The sequence below is a fragment of the Salvia miltiorrhiza genome, chromosome 6 (assembly GCF_028751815.1).
Source record: "Salvia miltiorrhiza cultivar Shanhuang (shh) chromosome 6, IMPLAD_Smil_shh, whole genome shotgun sequence".
Classification (NCBI taxonomy): Eukaryota; Viridiplantae; Streptophyta; class Magnoliopsida; order Lamiales; family Lamiaceae; genus Salvia; species Salvia miltiorrhiza.
Window position 1 is genome coordinate 22348434 of NC_080392.1, and position 27891 is coordinate 22376324.

The following is a 27891-nucleotide window of genomic DNA, read 5'->3' on the forward strand; positions in this document are numbered from 1 at the left end:
TGGAGATGACTAAGCAGAATATGGAGTCTCAAACATCCACCATAAAAAGACTTGAGACCACCGTAGGACAACTGTCGGGCACCTTGAACCAATTGCAGCAGCAGCAGCAGCCCGAAAAATTTGATGGTCAACCTCTGCTATCACTGCTCTCGAAGAGCAGACTTGGATACCGGAACAAACATGGATTCCGGAGCAGACCAGGGTACCAGAGCTGACATGGATGCCGGAACTAACTACGGTACTAGAGCAGAAGAAGGTAACAGCGCTGTCCAGCCCAGCCCTGTCGAGTGCAGTGCTGCCCAGCCCAGCCCTGCCGAGTACAGCGCTGCCCAGCCCAGCCTTGCCGAGTGCAGCGCTGCCCAGCCCAGCCCTGCCAAGTACAGCGCTGCCCAGCCCAGCCCTGCCGAGTGCAGCGCTGCCCAGCTCAGCACTGCCAGTTCCAGATTTGCAGAATTCAGCCCTGCCCAATTCAGCCATGCAGAACTCAGTCCTATAAGACCCAAACATGCAGAACTCGGTCTTACAAGATCCAATCCTACAAAGTTCAGTCCTACCAGATCCAGCACTACAGTATCCAGCTATGCAACATCCAGCACTGTAGTATCCAGTTATGCCAAATCTAGCACTGCAGCATCCAGCTATGCGGTATCCAGCAGTGCAGAATTCAGCTATGCAGCATTGCAGAATCCAACAGAAAGGACGATAGAGCTGATAAGGCGGCCTGAGCTTAAACTTCACAAGTCCACTAAGCCATATCGACCGCCGAAAGCTGTCCAACATCCCAGCCCTCATCTGCCACCGCCGATTGGTGATCCAACCCAACCATTACTGAAGCAAGGAGATCCGGGCAGCTTCGTTCTTAGTATTGGTTTGGGCAGAGCTGGAGAGTTCTCAAGAATGTTAGACTTAGGTGCAGCAATCAACTTAATGCCGTTTGCTATTTTTCAGAAATTGGGCAGGAACGAACATGAGCTTAAAAGCACGAATTTGAGACTTCAGCTCGCTGATGGCGCAAATTGCAATACCCGTGGCATTTTAGAGGATGTCGAAGTCACGGTGAGAGGAATTAAAGCGTTGGCAGACTTTGTGGTGCTCGATGCAGGGCAAGGCATTACTGGAGAAAATGGCCATCTTGTTCTGCTTGGCCGGTCGTTTATGGCGACTACCCAGACCCGCATTGATGTGGGATCTGGAACTGTGAGTATGGCTGGGTCTGGTAGATCGGTAACATTTTCTATGTTCGATAAGAAGCCTGTTATTCCTACTTCGTTATTGCATTTCTGTTCTTTTGTTGAGATGCCTGACCTTGTGAACGAAGGGAAAATTTTCAGCGCTAGCAGTCTGTTGCCTAGCATTCCAGCTATGACTATCGTGTCAGCTTTGCCCGGTCCAGCGCTGCCCAGTTCAGCGTAGTCCAGTTTAGCGCTGCATAGTCCAGCCCAGCAGAGCTCAGACCTGACGAGGCCAGCTCTGCCCAGTCTGCCAGCTCCGATGAGCCCAGTTCTGATGAGTCCGCCAGCGCAGATGAGCACTTACCAAAAGGTGGCTGAGGAGAATTTTAGAGTAGACGGCCATAGCGTGAGGCCGTCCTTTGAGCAACAGAGCTCACCGATGGTGGTGGAATCTCAAGCTCCGCGCGATCCGGGCTGAGGATTAGCACTAAAGTCGGGCTGGCGACTTTAACACTAGCGCTTGGTGGGAGGCAACCCACCGTTGGTTTTGTTTTTCGTTTTAGTTTTTGTTTTTCTTGCTTTGTGCTTTCCGTTTTTGTGTTTCCTAAGTTTTTGGTTGCTTTGCGGATGCTTTGATGCTTGGTGTTCATATTTTATTTTCAACGCTGCCCAGATTCAGCGCTGCCCAGATTCAGCGCTACTCAGATTCAGCGCAGCGTTGCCGTCTCTACTCTGCCCAAGGCCACAAACCTCACCTTTCGTCGCCTCTCACGATGGTTCAGCTTTTCAATGTCGATAATCAGGGATGTTTTCTAACTCTTTTTCTTTTGCCCTGAGGACATGGCATGCTTTAAGTGTGGGGGGTGTTTTGTTGTGCTTATGCTTTCAATTGGGCGAGATTGGTCTTTCTATGCTTAGTTTTTGGTCTTTGAATCGTGCGATTTTTTATGAATTTGTGGAAGAAGAGATGGTTTTCGATGTGAATTTCGGGTTTGTGAATGAATGATGGTTATTCGTGTTTTACTTTTAATATGTGTCTCTTGATTATGCAAAGAATTATAAGTTTTGTTGCAACACGATTGTAAGTAAGTAAAACGTGATTTGTCCGGTAGATGCTAGAAGGAGTGTTGTCATTGTGATTGCCTACGATCATATCTTATCTGTGAAAAACGCTGGAAATCAGCTCTAATTTTGCCAGCTCTGAAACATCTGGCCTGTTTTGAAACATGACAGCTCTGAGTCTCTGCTCCTCTAGTCTAACTATGAGCATGGGAAACCACGTGAAAAGACTTTGGATTACATTCAAATGGTTTTTATTTCACGAACTATGGCTCAACTGTTGAAACTTTAAGCACACAAAGTGTGAAATTGGTGATATCGATTATAAAGGCGATCACATTAGGGAATTCACTTCTAGCGGAGAATTGGGTCGGATCGAATTACTTGCATTACTATTTTGTTGCTTCATAAACTTTGAGAGACTTGCATGATCAAGAGATGTGTGTTGATTGTAAAATTTTGAATTGACTTTGTTGAATGTTTGGATGGAAATAAGCATCGTTGAAACCAATTTCTTCCTAGGATTCATATTGATTTTGCTTGGGGACAAGCAAAAGGCTAAGTGTGGGGGTTGATTTATGCTTAATTGTTCTAATTTTAGGGGTTTGCATGTGCAGTTTTTAAGTTAAATCTTCAGGAAATTGGTGTGTTTTATGGTTTGTTTTATGCTTTGCAGGAGATTTAGGTTTTATAGATGGATGAGTGCAATTTTGGAGATTTTGGGCTAAGAATGGCGTTTTTAGGATAGCTTTGTCGCTAGAGCTGAGCTGCGAGGATAGCTCTGTCGCCAGAGCTGAGCTGCGAGCATAGCTCTGTCGACAGAGCTGAGCTGAGCTGACTTGCAAAGTTAGAACCGAAATTTCCAGAGCTGAACTTTCCTATACATAGCTAAAATCTTCAGAGCAGAGCTGAATTCGCCAGAGCTGAATTTTCCAGCTCTGACTACCTTTCCCGAGCTAACGCACCAGAGTTCGCCTTCCAGAGCAGAGTTACTCTCGCCAGAGCTAAATTTCCAGAGTTGACTTCCAGCTCTGCCATGACCGCCAGAGCTGACTTCCAGCTCTGCCATGATCGCCAAAGTAATTTGACAGCGCAGAGCTAAAGATCGACAGAGTCAACTTATGCAGAGCTGACTTTTCAGCTCTGCACTTTTTCAGAGCTGACTTTTCAGCTCTGCACTTTTTCAGAGCTGCGATTTTCGCCAGGATGGAGATTACTTGCAGAGCACACCAGCTGGACTTACCTATGTCTACACGATTCTATTTCCTTTAGAGTCCAACTTTGCATGGCAAGTTTGATGGTGATCAAGATTGAATTGAAGTCTATAAATAGGGCTTAGTTTTTCATTGTAAAAATAATCATTTGCCCTAGTTTTTGTCGCCTTTGAGAATTGCTCTTTCCTTGGCAGCCGAAACTTAGGATTTACTTGCTTTCTTAGTGCTTTCATAGTTGTCGACTTTCATTGTTTTTAGTTAGGTTTCGATTTAGTTTTGTTTAGTTTTTATTCTTGGCTTGTGATTGCGTGACACAATTAGACGTTCAAGACATTTACGGTATTTCGTAATTCAATTCAATTTATTTTGTTTAATCATGTTTATGTTTTTCGTTCATGTTTATGCTTTCTTTTTAATTATGCAATTTAGATTATGCACTTTAGTTTCACGCCTAGATTAGTTGGTTTTTAATTTACAAGTATTTAATTTCTTAAGTTAGGTTTAAATTAAGTTGTTTAAATTCTTGCCTAGATTAAGTTTAAATTCGAATCAAGTTAATTTAATTTTAAGTTTAGGTTTAAGTTTCAGTTTTTAAAATCAAATTCTTTACTGCTTTCTTTATTGTTTTTCCTACGATACAATTAGAAACCCTTAAAGACTTTCCTTGTGAGACGACTTGGGTTAACTTACACGTTACAATAGATCTCGTACTATTGCGAGTCAATCTAGAGTAGTGTTTAGGTTGAGTCAATCAACTCTCAAGTGTTTAGAATAGACGTGTTTGCACTCAAATTGAAACAATGCATGCAATCTACCATAAGCTTGCCATTAATCCTAACTCTCTATACTTCAATGTGTTACAAATAAAGATAAAAAAGAGCTTCTATTAGGTTGTAATGAGGGCTCTTTGGTGAGGTGAGGCGTTTTTAGGCAAAATGACTTATATCTCCCAACCATCAATCAAAAACCAATATCTCTACAATTCTTTTTTTTCCACCCTTAGTGATACTTATCATGACTATGATTCAAAAGGCAAATCACTTCCCTTTATACTATTTTATTCAACATGTCTCTTCATTTTTCTTTCTTTTTCTTTTTGAGCTTATTGGGGACTAGTGATTTTCACTCAATCAAAGTTTGACAAGCAATTTTAATCATTTTCCAACCATTTTCATCAAAGCAACCACCAACAATCTAAGTTCTACCCCTTTATCATTGGTCAATTTAAAGAAAGGCTAAAAGGCACAAAAGTGGGTAAACTAAGATTGTATAAGAATTTGGACATTATTTAGGTCAAATGGCTAACAATGGCCTTCAATCATTTCAAAATTCATAACACATTTACTTTCATTTATAAGAGAGGATTTATGGCAAGTTCTAGAGACTAACAAACATGCTCAAATGATTTACACTCAAGAATATGATGAGATGTAAATGCATGACAATCAAAGGCTCAATTCTCACAAGCTCATTTTTTGTTTTCAAGTTCCTGGAGGTACAACATATAACTCATTTATCACAAGCTCAACTTTTCATGCAACATCTATAATGTGATACACAATAATTTCTTCAAAACAACAATTTCTATCATCATGAGCCCAACATCAATTCAATTCATCATCACAACATTTGTTACAATCATCCCAATCATAACAACAACGTCAACATAACCTCAATCCTTCAATTATTCAACAACAACAAAAACTAAAAATAATAAAAACTGAAACAAACAAAAGTTAACTAAAGATAGACGAGATAACTAATCCATTCACACAAAGTGAAAAAAAGTTTGGAGGAAAAGAGAAGGAAAAGTTGTCTCGGACTCACAAGCGAGGTGGAGGTTTAGGCAGTGGCCACTTTTCATCAAATTTACATGTTCCATCCATTGCTATCCAACAATATGGCGGCTTAGCAATCTTGTGACATACTGGGAGTCATGGTAAACTCGTTCACCATCTAAAGTACCATCACACTCAAACAATTCCTTGTTAGACAAATCAAAATAAGAATTAAAAGATGAAGACAAATAAAAGTGAAAAAAGCAAGCCTTCATAGAATCACTCGTGTCGAGGCAAGGATCGACCAAATTTATGACTTTGCATTCTTTGAAACTTGTGAGGTCTTCATATTTTTGGAATTTTAGAGGTTTCATTAAAAATGTTGGGCTCTCGACTTCAAGGGATTTGAAAAATTGATCATCATCTCTCTTTTCTTCATACTCTTCTTCAACTTCTTGAGGCTCTTCACTTAGAATTGGCATTGGTTCCTCATACAAAGGTTCCATTTTGTAGGCTAATGGCCATTCACAAATCATGAATTCATTTTTTATTTTCCATAGTGTTAGGTCCGGAGGGTCTCGAATAGGTGTATGGGGGGGGAATACACCTATAGGCTATTTTTCTAAAACAGAGGGATCTCAAGATAGAGATCAAAATGAAACTTTACACACAAACTCAGACACATGTTTACTGAAAAGAGTTTTGACCAAAACAGAGTTGACGACTGATACCGAAAGACTCTTCAGTAAGGAGTTATCAGTTAAGTCACAAGTGCTTAACTGATGCACATAAGGCTTAAGTCGAGTTTGATAAAAACAGAGATGTTATAAATCTTTCTGACTATCGAAGGATAGATCAGTCAGACTGATAACATACGCAGCGGAAATACTTTTGTTTCGCAATAGCCTTTGTTGAGCACGTTGTTAGTCTTATGTTTCTCTTTGCAACTAATCAGTATTCAGTTTATCAAATGTAAGAACACAAGTAGGAAAGTAAAACTGAAAGCTGTAAATAACACATAGATTTTTACGTGGTTCGGAAAACACTTCCTACATCCACGGTCGGTTGATCAGACCAACAACTTCACTCTGCAAGTGCTTACGGGTGCACTGCAAACCGATGCTTGTGCTTACGGGTGCACAACAAACCGAATCTGTGTGCTTGCCGGGTGCACACAACCGAATCAACTGAAGATCTAATCTTCAGTACCAACACACCTTGTTGGATTTCTCACTCCAAGCACGAACTGGCACTAGGATCTCACGGAGTCAGAGTACCTTCCTGAACTCCTTTTCAACTCAAACACTCGATTCTATCGGTCGAAGGGAGGTTTGAAATCTTGCCAACTAAACTTCAAAGAATAAGTTCTTTGGAGTTAGTTTTGACCTAGGCTCTGGGTAAACGAGGTTTGCCTAAGGTCTAAGAGAATGTATGTAATCAGCAGTGACTGATTTTTGGCTTTGGAATTCTCTTCTTCGATTCAAGCTTTGGGAATTTGAGCTTTCGGCTAAGATGAAATTTTGGCAGAGCTTTAGCTTATGTTGTTGAATCGGTGAAGATTGAAGTGATCCTCGAGCGCTATTTATAGGAGAGGTCTTGAATAGATCCGTTGTCGGAGAACGTCTTCAAGATTTCTTCCGTTGGAGAGCTTTTTGAATTTGGGCTGAGGCTTCAATCTTCGAGGTTCCTTGTTTGGTGAGAATGGCTATGTCGAAGAGCAGGAGATGCGACGTCTCTGATAAAGTAGTCACCAAATAGGAATGACATCTGCAGAGAAGGATGATCCTGAGATTTCTGCATTTAATGCGGCTGTACCTTTTGGAGTACGTGGCTTCTTTTGAACGTTGGAGGTTCAGTCCGAGCAAGAATGTTTAACTGATACTTAACTTTAGTATCAGTGTGCTTATTCTATGTGGCACGCATTAAGTAATCAGTTCATGACTGATTCTTCAACTGATACTTCAGTTGGCAACTTCAGTCTTCAGTCTTCAGTCTTCAGTCCTCCGTTCTTCAGTCTTCAATCTTCAGTCTTCAGAACAGCAACTAAACTAGAAAAGAACTCTAACACTTGAGTTCGAACAGTTCTAGTCTATTACAATTAAAGCCTATGGATTTTGGTACCATCAAAACAATGATTAGGATATTCCATTAAGTTCCCAACAATTTTCTCCTTTTTGATGATGCCAAAACCACACAACAGTTCTAGATAAGAAAAAGACTGAACTCAGAGCACAAGTCCTAAAACAGGGTGAATACTATTCCCCCTTAACAATAGAACCTAAAAACTTGCACTTAGAGAAAGAACACAACAGTTCAAACACAGAACGAGGAGAAGACAAAAAAACATTAATCAGAGCCTGGACAAAGAGTCATTGTCTTCAGGTTGAGATCAAAAGAAGTTCTTTTCATTTAAAAGTGAAACTGATGAGACATCAGTTTGAATTACAAGACACGTAAAAAGACTTCTTAAAGAGAACAAAACAGAAAACTAAGGTTTTTGTCCATACAAACTAAAGACTGCATTCTTGATATTGTTATATGCTACTGAATTAACATTAGTAGGCACCTTCCAAATTTTGCAGATGCTTTCGACTTCTCTTCTGATGGAGTCTCTATTAACGTCGTTTCTAGTTCTTGGAGGACAAACTGTCTTCTTCAGAGAGTTTGAAGTCAGAATCCCAGCATCTTTCTGAGCAGCCTGCATCTTCATAATCAACCATCGCTCTTTCAGGCCAATTGACAAGAAAATATTTCCAGGCTTCAATCTAGAATTCTCTGCTCCTGTCGAGATTTGCGAAAACAACCCATTTGGTGTAGCTTTCTTTCAGCTTTTCCCACCATTCATTCATATCAGACGGTATCCATCGATCTTGTCGTTCACATCTATCCAAGTGGGATGCCAAGAGGCCTTCGCTGATATACTGCAATATTCTTTGTTGTTGTTGAAGCCTCTGTGGAAAGGGTTGTGGAATATCTTCGCCCATGGAAGGAGCTTTCTTGGCCTTCGATTCTGGGTTTCTGGAAGATGAGCTTTCTTTTCTTGATCTCTTTCTGCTGAAATCTCTTGAGACAGAAGGAGCTTGCGGGGTGGTGCTGGAAGCGCCAGAGAAGATGGCTTGAGCTCTGGCAAAGCTTTGGGAAGGTTCCAAATACTCTTCCCCCTTTTTGGCATCATCTCGAGGGAGAGAGCTAACCTTCGTTTGGAGATCCTTGATGTCTTTAAGCATCGATTGAATGAGCGTTGAGTTGGAAGACTCACGAACAGAATTCAGCTCACTTTCAACTTTTGCTAGGCGAACAAGGATTGGTCGGAGTTCTTGCGCGATCATCAGTTGAGCATCTGTAGCACTCATGAAGTCTGTCATGAACTCGATGCGCATTTTTCCAAGTTGATTCTGAATATCAAGAAGTTGCTATTTGGATTCTATTTCTGCTGTCAAGACGTATTCGTGAAGCTCTTTGAGCTCCGTCTTAACTTTTGGAAATTCATCTTGAAGAAGGTCTCTTTGAAGAGTGAGATGATCAATTTCGGCTTGATTAATTCTCCTTCGAAGAGCGATGATGCGAGCATCGTGGTTGATCATGTCGTCTTTGGGCCTGAGCTTCAACAGCTCTGAGGTGCCTTAGGAACTTGGCACCATAGATGTCATGTCGTTCCCTTTCATGCTTGAGCATCTCGATGGCGAATTGTTGTTCGGAGATAACATCCAATAGAGCATCAATCGGATTTTCAGTTCCTTCTGGAATTTTGAACTAAGTTTTGACGGGTTCTTTCCTTTTCCACTCAGTGAGGAATCCATCAGTGTCAACATCCGAGTCATATCGAATGACACTGGGTTGGCGAGAGATTTTGATTATTTTCTCTGGTTGTTCAGGGGGAGCATCGATGATTTGTTCCGGTTCCTTAGGGGGCAGGGGGTGTCTGTGCTGGGCCTTGAGAGGTTGAAGCAGCATCAGTGGCTGATGTATCATCGACTGTGGTTAGAGCAGAAGGGAGAACATCTTCTTCAGTGGGGGAGTAGAGAGCAAACATACACTCTTTACTGATGTTGTAGCCCTCTGTTGGAGTGGGCTCATCGGTGGTGAGGATGGGCGGTGACGATGGTCGAGGAATTTCTGTGAAATCCTCAACACGTCCTTCCGGAGATGAGGGATCAACATTGTCAGCTGATTTCATCTTTGTTTTAGGCATGGAGCTCGGAGGTTCACCCTTATCAATGTCGCTGGGCTGAATATCCTCAAAAGAGGATGGTATAGCAGTTGAAGTTTCAGTCAGCAACTGACTGATTGGATCAGTCATCAGTTGTTCTGGAGTGGTGACATCAGCTGCAGAGTCCATTTGAGGAGCAGTCTCAGATGCAGATGCTTCTCGGAGAGTGACATCAGGTTCTGGATCCTGATGAGGAGGCGATGAAAGAGGCAATGTATCTACAGAATCAGGGACTGTAGGCTCTTCAAAGATTTTGGATGTGCCAGCATCTTGGTTGAGAATCATTGTGCGCCTGGAATAGCCTAGGGATTCAAGATAATCCATGGCAAATTTGTCGAAGCCATAGATTACATCCCAGACTCTTGAGATTTGAAAGAGGCTGATCAAGGATGCTTCTTCGATTTCAAACGAGTCTTCAATTTCAGCGTTTTGAAGACTATTGATCTGAGGGCAGGGAGCCGTCTTCAGAAATGTATAGGTGAGAGTCTATGGAGATTCTGGTATACTTCTAGAGATGTATCAAAATCACCAAAAAGATGCCGTAGGTGATTTGATGCATCTTGTTGAGCTTCAGACAGCAGTTCTGTGACTGCTTGGTTTCTAGCTGATGAACCAGTGGGAGTTGGTTCAGAAGTAGTTTGCAGTACAACTTTGCCTTTGGATTTAGGAGAGATAGGATTTCTTGAGGAAGCTTTAGGCTTTGGTCTGGAGACAGTTTTTGATGTTGTTTTCATAATGGAGGAACGAGGACGATGAGGTACATTTGTAGTAGAAGGAATGGGATGCTCAGAGGTGGAGTGTTCAGGGAGTTTTGAATCAGTTGACTCAGGGGAGGAGATAACGAGTACCTTCATTTTTGGGGAAGGTTTGGGTCCACCTTTTACAGCTTTGAGAAGTCGATAATTATCTGTAAATGGTAGCATCTTCGGCCAATAGACAGTAGTGAAAGACTTCGACCCTTGTATGATAATTTGGGATACCCTGTTTCCCTGTCGAAGTAGATTTGCCAGCTTGGAGTTCTTGCGCTCGCTGAAGAGGAGCTTGAGATACGCATCTTCCCAATTGAAGGGTCCTTCCTTCAGGAGAGCGGCCATAATGTTCTTTTGAGGCTGAGAAGCCTTGTCCGACGTTCCTGTCGCGCCAATCCAACACTTTTGAATGATTTTACCTAATAGAGTGTATTCAGGCTCGAGAAGAGATAGAACAAGTGTCCCTTCAGTTGATTCGTCTGGATTCTTCATTGCCTTTTTGAGGGTGGCATTTGCTTCGTCATCTGAAATAGACGAGGGTGAAGATCCATTGTTCGGAAGGTTGAACAGATTTTTGACAATGTCTGCGACATTGAGTGTTTCTTCTCGTTTGTCTGAGAAATCCGGGGTTGTGAAAATAGTGATTTCGGAGAAGAGTTCACCAGAATCGTTGAATTTCAGATTCTGATAAAATTGTTTAACAATATCGATTAGAAGATAATCCGCTTCCTTGGTCACGAAAGTCTTCCACTGATGTTGAATCAGAATTTCTTCTATTTTAGGATGCTCTGGTTTCATCTCAAGGGATGGATAATCCACCGACTGGTCGTATCTGACTCCTTTAGTGAGGCAATCGACCTTCTGGGCACCAGACTTCTTTCCGTCGGATTTAGTCATTCTGTGAATCTGTAGAAAAAGAGTTTTGGAACAGAGAGAATTCTCACAGTTGATGGCTGTGGAAGATGGTTAGTAGGAATGCGAGAGAGAAAGTGAAAATGTGATGATGAGGAGAGAATGAGAGATGCGAGTAGTGGAGACAAGGTGTAGGACGTGGTGACGAAGTGTGATCGTGGAAGATGGACTGTTACTAGGGCAACTGAAAAGACATCGGTGGTTTGAAATCCGCGCGCCAAATCGTATTTAATGAATTTTGAAGTCCGTAATTAATGCCCGTCAGAGAAATACCTTAAAATAAGAGATTCAAAATGATGAAGAATATTTGACGCAATCTCTTACTCATGAAAATAGGCGGCGAGCAAATCATGCTATGATTAGAAAAGATAAGTTCAAGTAAGGTATTTTGAATTATTCATTCATCAATAACACATGGTCACCAGTCAACAATAAGTCAAAAGTCATCTCATTCTCTCATCAGTTAGAGATAATGCTAATTCAATCAAGTTCCCAACAATCAGTTAGGAGAAATATCAGCAACTGATTTAAACTAAACAATGTTCCCCCTAAGTTTGATAATCAGTAATTATCATAAAAATTGACTGAAGTGATTGGGAAGAACAGAAACAAGCATAAATAAGGAAAGAGCAGTTTTAATACATCAACAGTTGAGAATAGCAATGTGAGACTAAACAAAAAGAAGTTGACAAAGCAGTTCTAGAACGTCATTTACAAAAGTGAATTTTAAAGGCAGTTGACATTCTTGACCTTCTTTTGTCCTCAGTTGATACGGAGCTTCTTGCTTGGTTTCTCTTGTGGATTTTTAGTTGACTCTTCAGCTTTCTTCCATTTTCCCTTCTTGTCTTCTTCTGGCATGTTATTGCGAGATTCAGGCACATTGCTGGATTTGGTCTGAATTCCCAACTGCTGTTGAAGATTCATGACAGTAGATTCGAGAAAGGCCAGTTTAACTTTGAGCTCATAAGTCTCCTCTTCTTGAATGATCAGTCTTTCATCTAGCATCTGAATTTCTTCATCAGTGAGAGGCCTTGCTGACTTTGGATCTTCATCAGCTGAGTCTTTATTCCTTGTATCGGAAGGAACAGTTTGACGAGGTAGTGACTCGGGATGAGTTTCAGCATCATTGATGTGATCTTCCTTGAGAAGACCTTTGGAGATTAGATACTAGTTGAAGTTGGGAGACCAGTCATGAATTGCGTCCCAAAGATTTGTGACTTTGAATTTTTCAAAGACACTGTTCTCTAGAGCTTCCATTTCAGCATTCGAGAGAACTTCGTCAATTCCCTGAAATTGGGATCTGGGCATTGTCTTGACGAAGATGAAGAAGAAGTAGCTGACGAGGTCTTGAAACTCTTCAACATGCTCGGTTGCCATGACTAAGGGAAAAGTGGTAGTGACACAGTGTTGAGCAAGAAGTGTCACATAATTCTTGAGAAGAGCAAGCGGAGTCACTGAAGATGAGGATGCCGCATTGAGATCAGCAGACTCTGCAAACTTGACCTTCTTGTTGAAGTTGTCAAGGCAGAAGTGAAAGAATCATTTGAGAGGAAGATGGGGCTCTTCTGTGTGATCTCTCTCTTTATCAGCTACTTGTGACTCCCTCGATTGTCGTTCTTCTTGAAGTTGCGAAGGATCAGCAGAGGATGGTGGTAGTTGATGAGAAGCTTCTGTGTTTGGAATTCGCACTTTCTTTAGAGTCCGTCGTGCAGCTTCTTCAGAATTCTCCTTGAGCGGCTAGGTGAGTCAAGCGAGATCTTGACTGGAGTTGAGGAACTGTCAAGGTTCCTTTTGACTGAACCTCGAGTTCTGTAGTGAGCCTTTGTTGTAGAACCAGGGATTTCACTAAGTAGGCTGGAAATCCCTTTGGTTGAGCTCTTCTGCCCTTCAAAGAGATGGATTGCTGAAGACACTTGATTAGTGTTCTTCCAGAAACATTGAATTCCTTTCGTGCTGTGAAGGATCAATGATGAAACTCTTGTTCCTTGACGTAGATGTCGAGAGGAATGAGTCTCCTTCTTTTCTTCAGCCAGGATTTGAAGATAGGCCATTTCCCAGTTAAATGGGCCTTCTTGAAGTAATGCGATCAATACCAATTTGTGTGGTCTTGACAGATGACCAAGCGATCCAAGAATGCCAAACCAACATTTCTGGATCATTTTGGCAATTGGTCTGAGATGGGGATGCAGTCTTGACATGCTCAAGACGTTTGTGATGTTGAGATCGGAGGACGCATCATCCATCAGTGTGTCTCTCATGAGATTGGCGGCTTCTTCATCAGAAAAGATTGGGGCTGGTCCTTCAGCTGGAGGATTGAACAGTTCTCTTGATGCTCGAGATATGTTGACAGTGAACTTCGTTGATTCTGAAAAATCTTCGCTGGTGAAGATGTTGATGTCTGCTGTGAAGTCACCAGTCGTCTCATCAGTCTGAATGTTGTCATAGAATTCTCTAATGATATGTTCGTCGAGAAGGAATTCTGGCGAGCTGTGAAGAAACCTTGTCCATCCATGGCGTTCCAAGATCTCATTAATCTTGTCGTGTTCAGTGAGACTCTGAAGAGCCTCGGATGTGACGATGGGCTCGTAACATACTGCTTGTTGAGAGACGGATTTCGTGAATCTTGCCATGTAAAGATTTTGAAATGAGAGGTTTCTGCAAAAATCTTGAAAATGTTCTCACAGAGATTGAACTGTGGATTTCACGGTGAGTCGTGGAGAGAAACACACTTGATTGTTTTGACACAAATGATTTCTCAGAGATTGAGTAAATCTTTTTCAGAAGATGAAACGATTTTGAAGAGAATGTGGAAGATTGTGCACAAGGCGGTTTCAATGAACTTTTGAAATCCGTGCAAATAGAGACGTGACACGTGGATCAATCCGCTTGTTAGTAAAAAGGGCGGGATCGTGCGAACGTGTGACAACCATATTTAGACGTGATTTCTACGTGTCATTTGAGAAAAATGGAGATATAAACATTATGACACATCAACCTTGAAACAGTTTTCAATCGAGAGAAGCAGAGGAACTTAGTCATTAGAACTTATGAACTTGTTGAGAGAAACTTACACATTGACCAATATTTGATTAGACTTTAACTGCAGTGGAAGTTCCCCCTTAAATAGATGACTAGTTCTTCTTCAGCTACTCTGGTGTCGACTGTTGCAGCACTTTCTTCTCTTGTTTCATCTTTCTTCTGATCTGAAGTGTTCTTTCATGAATCACTTCTTCATATACTTCTGACGTCCTTCTGAAGTCTATTTGTGTTTCTTCAAGACGTAGCAGAAGTTCTTATTTCTGAGACTGAAGGAGTTTCAGTCTGTTGATCAGTCTGCGCTCTTGAACATTTCTTCGATCAGCTTCGTCTTCATCTGAGACATAGCGCATGACCATCCTTTGAGCATCTTGCACATAAATGATCTCTCTGATGATCTGTCTACGCTCCCTAAGGAGATTTTCAAATCTCATTCTTAGGTCTTGATACTCTTGACGAACTTGATCATATCAGCATGTTCCTTCTGACTGTGAGTGGGTTGGACTCTGATTTTCTTCTGGAAAGATGAATCTGACGTCGAGGTCAGAATCCAATGGCCCAATCTCAAGTCCGTTGACTTCTCGAAAGTAAGTATGGATATAGTCGCTGGAGGAGTCTTTCTTGATCTTGTTCATGATAGAAAGAAGAGAAAACACACAGGGGGGCAAGAAAGAAACACAGAACATGCAATCTCAAGAAAAATCTTGAGAATATTTTGATCAAAGAAAATTACCCTCAGAAGGATCTAGTTCATTTAGAACCTAATCAGAAATAGAATTGTTCTTGCGAACAACATGCTCCATTACCAATTGTTAGGTCCGAAGGGTCTCGAATAGGTGTATGGGGGGGGAGAATACACCTATAGGCTATTTTTCTAAAACAGAGGGATCTCAAGATAGAGATCAAAACGAAACTTTACACACAAACTCAGACACATGTTTACTGAAAAGAGTTTTGACCAAAATAGGGTTGACTACTGATACTGAAAGACTCTTCAGTAAGGAGTTATCAGTTAAGTTCCAAATGCTTAACTGATGCACGTAAGGCTTCAGTCGAGTTTGATAAAAACAGAGATGTTATAAATCTTCTAGACTATCGGAGGATAGATCAGTCAGACTGATAACATACGCAGCGGAAATACTTTTGTCTCGCAATAGCCTTTGTTGAGCACGTTGTTAGTCTTAAGTTTCTCTTTGCAATTAATCAGTATTCAGTTTATCAAAGGTAAGAACACAAGTAGGAAAGTAAAACTGAAAGCTGTAAATAACATAGAGATTTTTACGTGGTTCGGAAAATACTTCCTACATCCACGGTCGGTTGATCAGACCAACAACTTCACTCTGCAAGTGCTTACGGGTGCACTGCAAACCGATGCTTGTGCTTACGGGTGCACAGCAAACCGAATTCGTGTGCTTGCCGGGTGCACACAACCGAATCAACTGAAGATCCAATCTTCAGTACCAACACACCTTTTTGGATTTCTCACTCCTAGCACGAACTGGCACTAGGATCTTACGGAGTCAGAGTACCTTCCTGAACTCATTTTCAACTCAAACACTCGATTCTATCGGTCGAAGGGAGGTTTGAAATCTTGCCAACTAAACTTCAAAGAACAAGTTCTTTGGAGTTAGTTTTGACCTAGGCTCTGGGTAAACAGAGGTTTGTCCAAGGTCTAAGAGAATGTATGTAATCAGCAGTGACTGATTTTTGGCTTTGGAATTCTCTTCTTCGATTCAAGCTTTGGGAATTTGAGCTTTCGGTTGAGACGCAATTTTGGCAGAGCTTCAGCTTAGGTTGTTGAATCGGTGAAGATTGAAGTGATCCTCGAGTGCTATTTATAGGAGAAGTCTTGAATAGATCCGATGGCGGAGAAGGTCTTCAAGATTTCTTCCATTGGAGATCATTTTGAATTTGGGCTGAGGCTTGAATCTTCGAGGTTCCTTGTTTGGTGAAAACGGCTATGTTGAAAAGCAGGAGATGCGACGTCTCTAATAAAGTAATCACCAAATAGGAATGACCTCTGCAGGGAAAGGATGATCCTGAGATCTCTGCATTTAATGCGGCTGTACCTTTTGGAGTACGTGGCTTCTTTTGAACGCTGGAGGTTCAGTCCGAGGAAGAATGTTTAACTGATACTTGACTTTAGTATCAGTCTGCTGATTCCACGTGGCACGCATTAAGTAATCAGTTCATGACTGATTCTTCAACTGATACTTCAGTCTTCAGTCTTCAGTCCTCCGTTCTTCAGTCTTCAATCTTCAGTCTTCAGAACAACAACTAAACTAGAAAAGAACTCTAACACTTGAGTTCGAACAGTTCTAGTCTATTACAATTAAAGGCTATGGAATTTGGTATCATCAAAACAAGGATTAGGATATTCCATTAAGTTCCCAACACATAGTGGTAGCCAAAGACCTTCTTTGCTCATCTAGCATAACCTCCGAGTTTGCTACACTTTTTTCTATCCAAGCTTGTGTAGCTATGAAACATTGTAGGAGATCGTCTTTAGAATTCGATTTCTCCTCTTGATAGTATTGACTTTCCCCTTGGAAGCCTTCTTGAGTGGAATAAGAATTTTCATAATTCTAACTATTGAAATGGTCCCCATACTCCAATGGTGATCGCCAAGAAGGTGTTGGTTGGAAGGCTTTTTGGATAAATGGTTGCCTGCAATTTCTTTTGGCTTCTTGAACTTGCAGCTTAAGTTGCATCACCGCCAATTGTAGTTCGAGTTGCTCAACCAACTCATTCCTTCCATCATCCATTTAATATTTTTGGTGCTGTTTTTTTGGTTGGGTAACAATTTTCTTTTTCATCACCTTTGGACCTTGTGTTCATAAACTAAAATTCGACTGGGTGTGAAATGTGCGGATTTTTTTAAAGGGTAATTTTTAAATTTTTATTTGCAAGGGTAAAATGGTAAGTATGGATATTTTTTAAAGTTTTTATTTTAGTAGATAATTTTTAAGTTTATTAAAAGAAATAGATTATTTTTAAAATCCATTTAAAATATAAAATATATAAAAACAGTAAATTAAAAAACAAAAAATTATTAAAAAAATGGAGATAACAAACGCACTCAGCAAAATTTCACCTCCACTGGGTTTTAAACCCACAACCTTCCACTTGTAATGAAGCTACAATCAACTAAGCAAGGTACTCAATTAGTATTAATTCCTTTCACATTTATATATAACGTAATACAGCGCCGGTGTAATTTTTTTTAATATATACTCCTCTAATTTACCCTTTTTTTGGTCCACGAAAAAATGTCGTATTTAACTTTTTGAACCATCACATCATATATTTTTTTATATTTAATGATAAATTGTATTTTTATTCTAATTTTTAATTAATAATTGTATCTTTATTCTAGTTATAGCAATTTTAACAATTTAATTAAAACTCATATCCCTTCTCAAACGAGAGTCTATTTTGTGGACGGAGAGAATTTATTTTAGCCAGATTCGAATCGGGTCAGGCGGAGATCCGAGCCTACAGATGAACTCCGCGCTCACAGGAGAGTCCCTCTTAGTGTGAACACAAGAAATCATCATTTGAATGTCCCAAAATCTAAATGGACTGTTGAAAAATTATTTTATTTCCTATTGAATCCAAATTTAAGATAAGAATAAGGGCTTTTATCCTGAAATAGAGGGATCTTTGCGAAACGGCTCCACATTCCGAATCAATGCCGGGCCAATAAGGAATAGTTCCAATTAGTATTAGACATGCGACCACAGCATCACCAACTACGTCATTTCGCCTAATTAAAAAATAAAATAAAAATTGTTTAACGATTATTGTATTGACATAAAAAAAGAGTAGCTTCCCTTGTTCGGGAGAGATTTAAATATTTAAATGGAAAACATATTTTGTAACGTATCCCAAATTTGGTAGAAAGGGGAAGATCTTTTTAGATGTGGAATTTGCAACAGACAAGATTCGTGCTTGGTGCTAAGGTTTTTTCAATTTGCATCTTAAACTTTTCCTTTCACGTCTTAATTTTTAAATAGGAGTGTCTCTTGTTAGTTGTTTAAAATTGTTGAGTGTAAATTTATATAGGAATGGGTCAGGTAGATTCCATTTGATTGAAAGAATTCGAAATAAATTAGATCCATAAATCTTGATTAATAAGATTGAATTCTGCGTGAAATAATGCTTCTTTATAAATAATAATTTCATTTATGATCATGTCTTTTTAGTCGGGGGAAATGGAGCATCTACATTAATAATGGTATTGAATCTTATACCTATAGTAAATTTTGCCAACAAAGCCTAATTCAAAATGGCAAAGTTGAAGCACACAAATACTCTTCATTATAAGAGGTTTTGGGTTCAATTCCACTTATATGCAAATAATTTTTGCATCTTTATAAGATGTAGAAGTCTCACTTGCATACAAATTGCTTATTAGATTATATAATAGACATCTCTTGTATTTCTCAAAACAAAAAAAAGTATTAAATTTTTATCGCTTGAATGTCTTAGTGGAACTTATGATAATATTTTTATATATATGGAGTATTACATTAATATTAAAATTAATTGCATATAAGTTATTGAACTTTCAATAAATTTTTATTTTATACTTGAATTTTAAAATCTATATTAAAATTACTCAACTATTTTTTTCTCATTTTGCATATTCATTCATTTTCAGCCAAACTTTGGGCCTAAAACGACGTCATTTTCATCCAATTATACAATATGCCGTTAGTTTAATTTTTCAACACACTCATATTTATGTCATGCAAGAATATGCATGCCAAACGAGTATATTTATATCATGTCACCACGATGAACAACACCCGTTTTATCATAAATATTATGAAAAATAAGAAATACTATCTAAGACCCCAAATTATTAAGTCCGTATGAAAAAAATTACGATCGATAGGAGACTTTTGGATTCCACGGTGGATTTTATTTTTTTAAATGACATGGTGTGAAACGACATCGTTTTGTGCCATGTCATTTAAAATATATATATACAATTACACGTTACCATCCGACGAGCCACGTCATGATTCTGGGGACCGAAAAATGGACGCGGGATATTTTGGATACGAGCTTAATAGTTTGGGGTTTTAGACGATATTTCTTATAGTTCGAGATATTTATGATAAAATGAGTATAGTTCGGGATTTAATATGATAATTACCCTTTTAATAAAGATTTTAAAGTTTGGGTGCAAAATGAGAATTTGTTTCAAGTTCAATAATTTATATGTAATTAACCTTTAATATAATACTTCTTTTATAGTTCTCACGATAACCAACTCTGAAAATGTTCAAACGAGAATTTTTATTTATTGTGAGAACGGATAATCATCCTCAATTCTTCTATTATGAAGATATTTAGTGGATATATCATTTTACTGGTTGAATGCATCATCTGAATTTAAATCTCATGAGAGACAAAAATTTTATTTTTTCAAATATATTAAATTTAATTTTAAATTCATTAAAATTATAAGAAAATTCATTGTTCTCACGTTTTCTTCGTAACACAAGTATCTATTATTATGGATATGAAAGGAAACGTTACTAGTTTGGGATTGAATGGTTAAAAATATTAATTTAACTAGGCCATTTACTCTAACTATTGTCCTTTTAGTAATTTATGTACTATATGAATTTTCCAGCCTAAGATTCATTGACAAATTTTCATCACTCAACCTCTAAATTAATTTACACAAAAACTTGAATATAATTGAATGTATCGTACAATCAAATTGACCCGTACTTAAATCCTAACCCGTATCATGATTCGAACCCACATCTTGACCCAAATCGTGTAAATGATATTATTCGGTTATGCAAATGACATTGTCTATAATTGACATTATTAGGTTATATAAATGACACTGTAACATTCTAAAATATTATAGTGTCATTTTCAATCTTATAATGTCATTTAAAATATTATAGTGTCATTTACAATCTTATAGTGTCAATTACAAGAATTTCATTTATATTTCTGAATATTGTCAATTATAATGTTATAATGTCATTTATACGCAGTGTCATTTGTAAAACATAATAGTGTCAACTACAAGCAGTGTTATTTGTATAACCGAATAGTGTCATTTACACGATTTGGGTCAAGATGCGAATTCGAATCATAATGCGGGTCAAGGTCTGAGTGCGGGTCAACTCGATTGTACAATACACTCGGTTATATCCAATACCACCTCATTAATTTATTGTTTTTTTGAGTTTTTTCTTACGTCTCAAGTCAAGATACCATATTTTTAAGATCTTTGTCATTTTTAAATAAATATAAAATAGATATACAGAGACTAAATCATATATAGTTGACAAAAGTATTGCATATATATATATGTGAGAAAACAATTAAACAAACATATATAGAGTGGCCACGTGAACCGGCTGCAACACAATTAATTATGCATATATAATTATGTCATTAAACATAAATTCAAGGGTAAATATCATGAAAACCCCTGAAGTTTACCTGTTTTATCAAAAATACCCCGAAACTTTCAAAATGTTCTCTAAACCCTCAAACTATCAGATTTTTATCAAATATATCCTACATCTATTTTTCGATCACCAAAAATGTGATTTGGCTCACCGGATGCCACAATGTAATTTATATTCTACTCCCTCCGTCCACGAAATGAGTACCCATTTGTGGACGGCACGGGTTTTAAGAAATGTATGGAGTGTAGTGTGAATAGTTTAAGGGTCCCATTTTTTTAGTGTATTAATTAAAGAGATGTGTGGGGTACACTTGCCAAAAAGGGAAATGGGTACTCATTTCGTGGACGGACGAAAAAGGAAATATGAGTACTCATTTCGTGGACGGAGGGAGTATTTTTTTAAAAAATACAATGGCAAAAACGAAGTCGTTTCGTATCATATCATTTAAAAAAATCCACTATGAAATTTAAAATTCACTTCTACCGTGTTTGAAATTCACGCTAATAACCTAGAATTATGGATAAACACGATAGAATATGGTACGAAACTAAGTCGTTTTTGTCATGTCATTTAAAAAAAAATAGAATATAAATTACATTTTGGGATTCGGCGAGCCAGATCACATTTCTGGTGACCGGAAAATAGATGCAGGATATATTTGATAAAAACTTGATAGTTTGAGGGTTTAAATGACATTTTGAAAGTTTTAGGGTATTTTTGATAAAATGAGTATAGTTCAAGGGTTTTCATGATATTTACCCTAAATTCAATAACTATTATCACATTATATTATTTTCCTCCGAATTTATTAGTGGATATCATAATAGGCTATACAATAGTATTACATATGAATCGTGTTTAGAGGGCCAAAGACCTCATTGAGCCCGATAGCAACACTCTATTTTTCTTTCTTTTTTTGTATATTAAAATATACAAAAAAAGAAAGAAAAATAGAGTGTTGCTATCGGCTCAATGAGGTCTAATAATAGTACTTACCATGCTGTAGTAATATATATACATAACCAATACACGAGCTGAATAAATAAAATAAAATATAATATAAAATCTTGTATGATCCAAGGGAGTGTGATGAAAATCTTGCAGGCCATTGCAATTTACTGATCTGTCACCATAAAAGTATAATGAAAATCAGGTAAAATTTAAGTCTTCGACAAATCTTATTTACTGATTTTTGCCATTATATATTAATATATATTTGTGTATTTAATAAGCACGGTTGGAGAAACAAAAATCGAAACTATAAAAGGGCATTGTGATAAAGTGGATGTTACTCATGAGAGCTGCAGAATAAAAATGGCTGCATTTTTGGTTGTGATTCTCACTCTCTTTTTAGGAATTGCTATTTTATTTAAACTTTTTGGCATCTCCATTTTCAAAGAAAATCCTGCAGGCTTACCTGATGGAAGCATGGGGCATTTCCCTTTCCTTGGTGAAACTCTTGCCTATCTCAAACCTCATAAATCTAATTCTCTCGGCTTCTTCTTGCAAGATCATTGCTCTAGGTATACTACTCTCTCTCTCTCTCTCATAAAATCAAGTATATATATATATATATTCCGTTAATAATAGAGCTTATAGGAATTAATTAATCGTATGGTTTTTTTTTTTTTGATAAATTAACAGTATTAAATAAAGAAATTTAAAGGTAATTTTTTGTTATAGGTATGGAAATGTATTCAAGTCCCATCTATTTGGGAGTCCAACAGTGGTGTCGTGTGACATCGAGCTAAACACAGTTTATTCTTCAAAACGAAGAAACGCTATTCCGAAGCAGCTACCCGAAACCGGTCCACGACATCCTCGGCAAGCTCTCCATGATGCTCGTCTCCGGCGACCTCCACAAGAAGCTAAGGAGCGTCGCGCTCAGCTTCATCAACGCCTCTAAATCCAGCCCCGCCTTTCTATCCTACGTCGATACATTCTCCCTCTCCTTCGTACATTCGTGGCGATCAAAAACCCGACTCCACTTCTTCAAAGAAGCCAAAAAGGTATATACTATATGTTTTCAATTTTTATTTCGAATCTTGAATTAATGCGTGTGTGTGATTTTAACAGCTAGCTTTTGGTGCAGCTAACTTTTTATCTCATGGTAAAAAATCTGTTGAGTATCGAGCCTGATGATCCTCTAGCTCAAAATATACTTGAAGAATTCCTCACTTTCATGAAAGGCTTTGTTTCTCTGCCTGTTTACATTCCCGGGAACGCTTATTCAAAGGCCGTCAAGGTAAATTCCTCGTATTTTATTTCATCACTATACGTTGATAATTGATATGCTTTGCGTTTGAGCCAAGTACCTTTTTATAAATTCAAAGAAACCAGACTGTCATGGAGAACTCAGTGCACCAAACTTGATGTCCGTCTTTCAATTTTTGATTTTTTTTTTCTTCAATTTTAATTTTATATGCTTTAATTAGATTATGTTATTATTGATTAGGATATATTAATTACTTTTTATTATTTACTTTCACCTTTAGTAGTTAATAATTTGTTAATTACTAGAGTTTTAATAAATCCAAAATTAGTGTATATATTGTTTTTGGATTTTAATTTTTAAAATAAAAATGAATTATAATTCATAATATTTTCATAAAAAATATTATTAAAATAATAGATATTATATATGGGACAGTATTGATTTTTGTGGAATGGAGTGGGGCATGAATTACAGGCGAGGAGAAGGATCTCATCGACTTTGAAAGATGCCTTAAAAAAGAGGATAAAAATAATGGAAAATGGATCAGATGTGAGAGGGGATTTTCTTGATGAACTGCTGAAAAAGGATAGCTTAAATGATGAAGAAAAAGTGAGCGTTTTGTTGGACCTTTTGTTAGCTGGTTATGAAACAACCTCAGGGCTCATGGCCCTCGTTGTCTACTTTCTAGCTCAGGCCCCATCCGCCCTTCAAAACCTCCGGGTAAACTCGATCTCCCTATTTTCTATTTTATTAATTATTAATTCTGCATGTGGCCTTTTATCATAAATACTGAAAAATACATATACCTTTTCAACTCTTTTTATATATTGTGTAGTGTGGATGATTTTTGCGGCCAAAATGGAAAAAAAATAAAATAATCAAATAGCCCATTTTTCTTCCTTTTAACTCCAGTTTATGATATTATTATCATGGGTAATTAATATGATAATATTTTACTTGGGATATTGATGTCATAAACCATGATTTTCACCTAGCATAGATGAGATAAAACAAAAAAATAAAAATAAAAATTGGAATGACAAAATTTTCCCATATTTTCTTATCCCTCATTTTCTCATGATAAATTTTTAACCAAAGACAATACATTGTATGATAAATTAATAAAGGGTTAATCATAATTTGAATTCCTAATATTCAACATTTTTCGAAGCATACATACTAACTTCAAAACCTCGACTTTGGAAAAGTTTCATTTATATTTCATTTTTCTATAATTTTATATTGAGTAATGCGGACTTTGGCCAGACGACGCAGATTCTGTAAAGCGGAATATAAATCATTTTTTTTTTAAATTGAAGATTTTTGAAATGGAAACATAAGTTGAAGATATTTTTTGAAATATGTTGAATTGACTCTAAAATGAAATAAGAGATTGTTATGATTTATTATTTTCTACTTTATATCGTGTTACAATCTGGCATTTTATTTGAACTGTTGTGCATGCACAATGGTAAAACGAAATAAGAGACTAAAATACGTGATTTTGACCTTTGTCGTGCGGATTTTTTAATTTCTGTTGTGTCCGTATTTTATTTTATCTAAATAAATTATTTTCTGCCTCAATTTTTTTTTAAAAATATTGGAACTCAGGAAGAACACCAATCCCTGAGGAAAACAAAGAAGGATGGAGAGCCTTTGAATTGGGAGGACTACAAGAAAATGGAGTTTACTTCACATGTGCGTATGATTACTATTAAATTAAATTATTGTATTATATTTAAACGAATTGTGTAGATAAAATTTTATGCATATATATAAAACAAGCCATTTCATGAGCTATATTAAGTTTATAAAAATCGGAATTAAAGAAATATTTAGTGTCCTGAATAATTAACATATAGATTGTAAGCAGGTGATTAGTGAAGCTCTGCGTTGTGGAAATCTAGTGAAGTTTGTGCATAGGAAAGCTCTCAAGGATGTGAAATTCAAAGGCATGTATTATTAATTATGACAAATTAATAATATTAATTACTATATTTCATAGATTATATATTGATGTTAAGAATTTGATGTTGCAGATTATACAATTCCTGCAGGGTGGCAAGTCCTCCCAATTATCTTAGCTACACATCTCGATCCCAATCTCCATCAACGTCCATTGGAGTTTAACCCTTGGAGATGGACTGTATGTTTCCTCTCTTATTTTTATACATTTATTATTATTATTATTATTATTATTATTATTATTATTATTATTATTATTATTATTATTATTATTATTATTATTATTGTTGTTGTTATTATTATTTAATTAAAAAAATGAATAGGACCCAGCAAGCAACAGAAAAGTGACCCCTTTTGGAGGTGGAGTGCGGATTTGCCCCGGGGCAGAACTTGGTAAATTGGAGACTGCATTTTTCCTTCACCATTTTGTTCTTAATTTCAGGTATATATAATCTTAATTACATATCAGTTATATATATGTAATGTGATTTATTCTAAATTTTAGTTGTTGAATTTTTTTTGAAGGTGGAAAACCATAGAAGAAGATGGTCCTATGTCGTGCCCTTACTTGGATTTCAAGGGAGGCTTAATGCTAGAAATGGAGCAAATAGAGTAGGCCAAATCAGGAAAAGAATAGCAAGAATTATAGCGACTATTTTTAAAATAGCTTATGTAAATCTACATGATTTTTTTTGTAATAGCGGTGATGAATATTTCATTTTATATATACATATATATAAAATCTGGTGTAGAAGCAAGGCTCCGCTAGCCATTATATCACAATTTTGTTTAAATAAATCCACTCATACTTGGATTACTCATATACATTCTGTAGATATTTAGTGGCAATTAGGAAACAATTTGTTTATACTTTATTTTTTGACAAAAAAGGAGGATATTATTAAGCACAAACGCATGAAATATGAAGAAGACCCTCCACATGTTGGAGATTCATCCCAAACATACGTATTAGGAAAATTACAAGCACTTGTAGCTAAACGATGAGCACCCTCAATGGCTCCCGCTTAGAATAAGAAACATGAACATGAACTAACCTCTCAAGTAATTGAAGACAATCTTTAATGATATATCCTAATTCAAACCTATCATTGTTGATAGAGTTGAAAGCATCCACCACCATCTTTATTCAAGAAAGGGCTTCCCTCATACCCCATTACTTCTCCCTCCGCCACTCTCACTACCTTGGCTCCCACAAAATCTCCTTTCGCATTCTGGAGAATAAGACCAGCCTCTGTTCTCGACCCGGACACAAATGCAACCAAGCCGTCTGTCCCTTCCAGAAACGACCCTTGCTGGTGCTTGTGCATTTAGCCATTCCAGTCGTGCTGTGATGGCATGAGAAGGAGTGGTTGATTCGTTGTCGTTCCTTTTTCGCCACAACTGCCAACACAACGTTGTGAGATAACTCACAGCCATCCTCGCTCACCCATCTCATAGACTAAAGATACAGTTGGTGAAACTTATCCCAATGAGCCGAATTCCTCCAACAAACATCAGCAAAACTACACCTGTTCTCCAACCAATTCCCCATATATGTCACTTGAGCAATCCACATCTACACTTTTACGTAAGAGGTTTTCTTTCGTTGGTAACACATCATGGGCAGCTCTCCAAAGGAAAAACTTGATCTTTGGTGGAACATTAATTTTCCACAAAGCTTTCCAAGGTCATTAATAGTCATGGAGCAAGCGAGATCATAATAGGCGGAACACATCGAATAATCCATCCCAAGAAAAATACTCAAACTTCCTTAGTGTTAGAAGAACTCCTCAAGCTGCTCTTCACAATGCTCAAGCTGTTCTTAATAATGTGGCTCCAGCTCAACACCATGAGCCACGTAAGAAGCCAAGAAGGATTGAAGACTTATTGACTAAAAGAATCTCTGATGAGAATATTCCTCCAGTTGAGACACTCCTGAAAGTTTAAGTTTGTTTGGATGTTTTGTTTTTATCTCATGGTACCTTTAGCTTTCTTAATTGTTATGCAGTACGTCCTTCATGTATAGCTGGATTAGGGTTTGATAGCTTGCCATCTAGAATAGTCTAAGGCCTAGTATATATAGCTGGTTACCGTTCTTTTGTATTTTGTGTTTTTTCTGATTACTACAATGAATGCAAAAGAAGTTAGCTTCATGTCTACTCTTTCTATCTTTTGCATGTTTTCTTTTATGGTATCAGAGCAGGTGATATAGGACCTGTCTCTTTCATATCTCTCTTTTCCTTATTTTCTTTTTCTTGATCTGTCTCTATAATGGCAGATCCAGCCACAGCTCTTATCCCCATAATTCCACAAAATAACCAAATATCGGTCAAGCTAAATGAAAACAATTTTCTTATCTGGAAACAGCAGATAATGGCTAATGTCAGAGGACTTGGCCTTGAGAGGTTTTTCATTAGAGATCCACCTTCGGCTACTACAACCAGAGAAGATGGCGAATTGCTTCCTAATCCAGAGTACATCAGTTGGATCCGTCAAGATCAACTCCTCTCGGCCTGGATCCAGTCCTCACTCACAGAGAGCACCATGATACTAGTGGTTGGTCTCAACACTAGTAAAGAGATTTGGGATGCTCTTGTGCAGAACTACTCAAATCAATCGAAGGCAAAGGTGATGCAATATAAGTTGCAGCTGCAAACCTTGAAGAAAGACTCTCTTGGCATGAGAGAATATCTCAATAAGATCAAAACATGCTGTGATCTTCTTGCATCTGCGGGATACGGAGTAACCGAAGATGACCAGATTATGCATACCCTTGCAGGTCTTGGTCCCGAGTATGACTCAGTAATGGTGACCATTACATCTAAACCTGAAGTCTGGAGTCTCGGTGATGTCAGCTCTCTTTTGTTGAGTTTTGAGAGCCGGATTGAGTCTGCTAAGGCTCATGTTCTAAATCCAGAAGGCTCTCAACCTTCTGCTAACCTTGTTCAAGGTGCAAATCAAGCTAATGTTGCTACTCACCAAGGTGGAAGAGGCAAACCTTACCAGGGCAACAACAATAACTCCTCCAGAGGAGGTTTTGGAGGAACTTTTGGTGGCAGAGGGAGAGGGAACAACCGTGGAGGCCGAGGAGGAGGCAGATATGGGAATAATAATAAGCCTATATGTCAAGTA

General features: G+C 37.9%; 1 protein-coding gene and 1 non-coding gene across 2 annotated transcripts; both read left to right on the forward strand.

The window, feature by feature from the left end:
• Nucleotides 1-21862: 21862 nt before the first annotated feature.
• LOC130987520 (cytochrome P450 724B1) lies at nt 21863-25582 on the forward strand. Its single transcript, XM_057911058.1, is given in 10 exon segments — nt 21863-22102; nt 22263-22332; nt 22334-22588; nt 22672-22824; nt 23269-23514; nt 24406-24492; nt 24668-24746; nt 24834-24940; nt 25083-25201; nt 25285-25582. Coding segments are annotated over 10 exon segments (1416 nt in total). The 5' UTR covers nt 21863-21893; the 3' UTR covers nt 25376-25582.
• A 1920-nt stretch (nt 25583-27502) lies between these two features.
• On the forward strand, nt 27503-27637 carry LOC130991066 (small nucleolar RNA Z247). Its single transcript, XR_009091030.1, has one exon. It is a non-coding gene; the product is annotated as a small nucleolar RNA Z247 (small nucleolar RNA).
• The last annotated feature ends 254 nt before the right edge of the window (nt 27638-27891 follow it).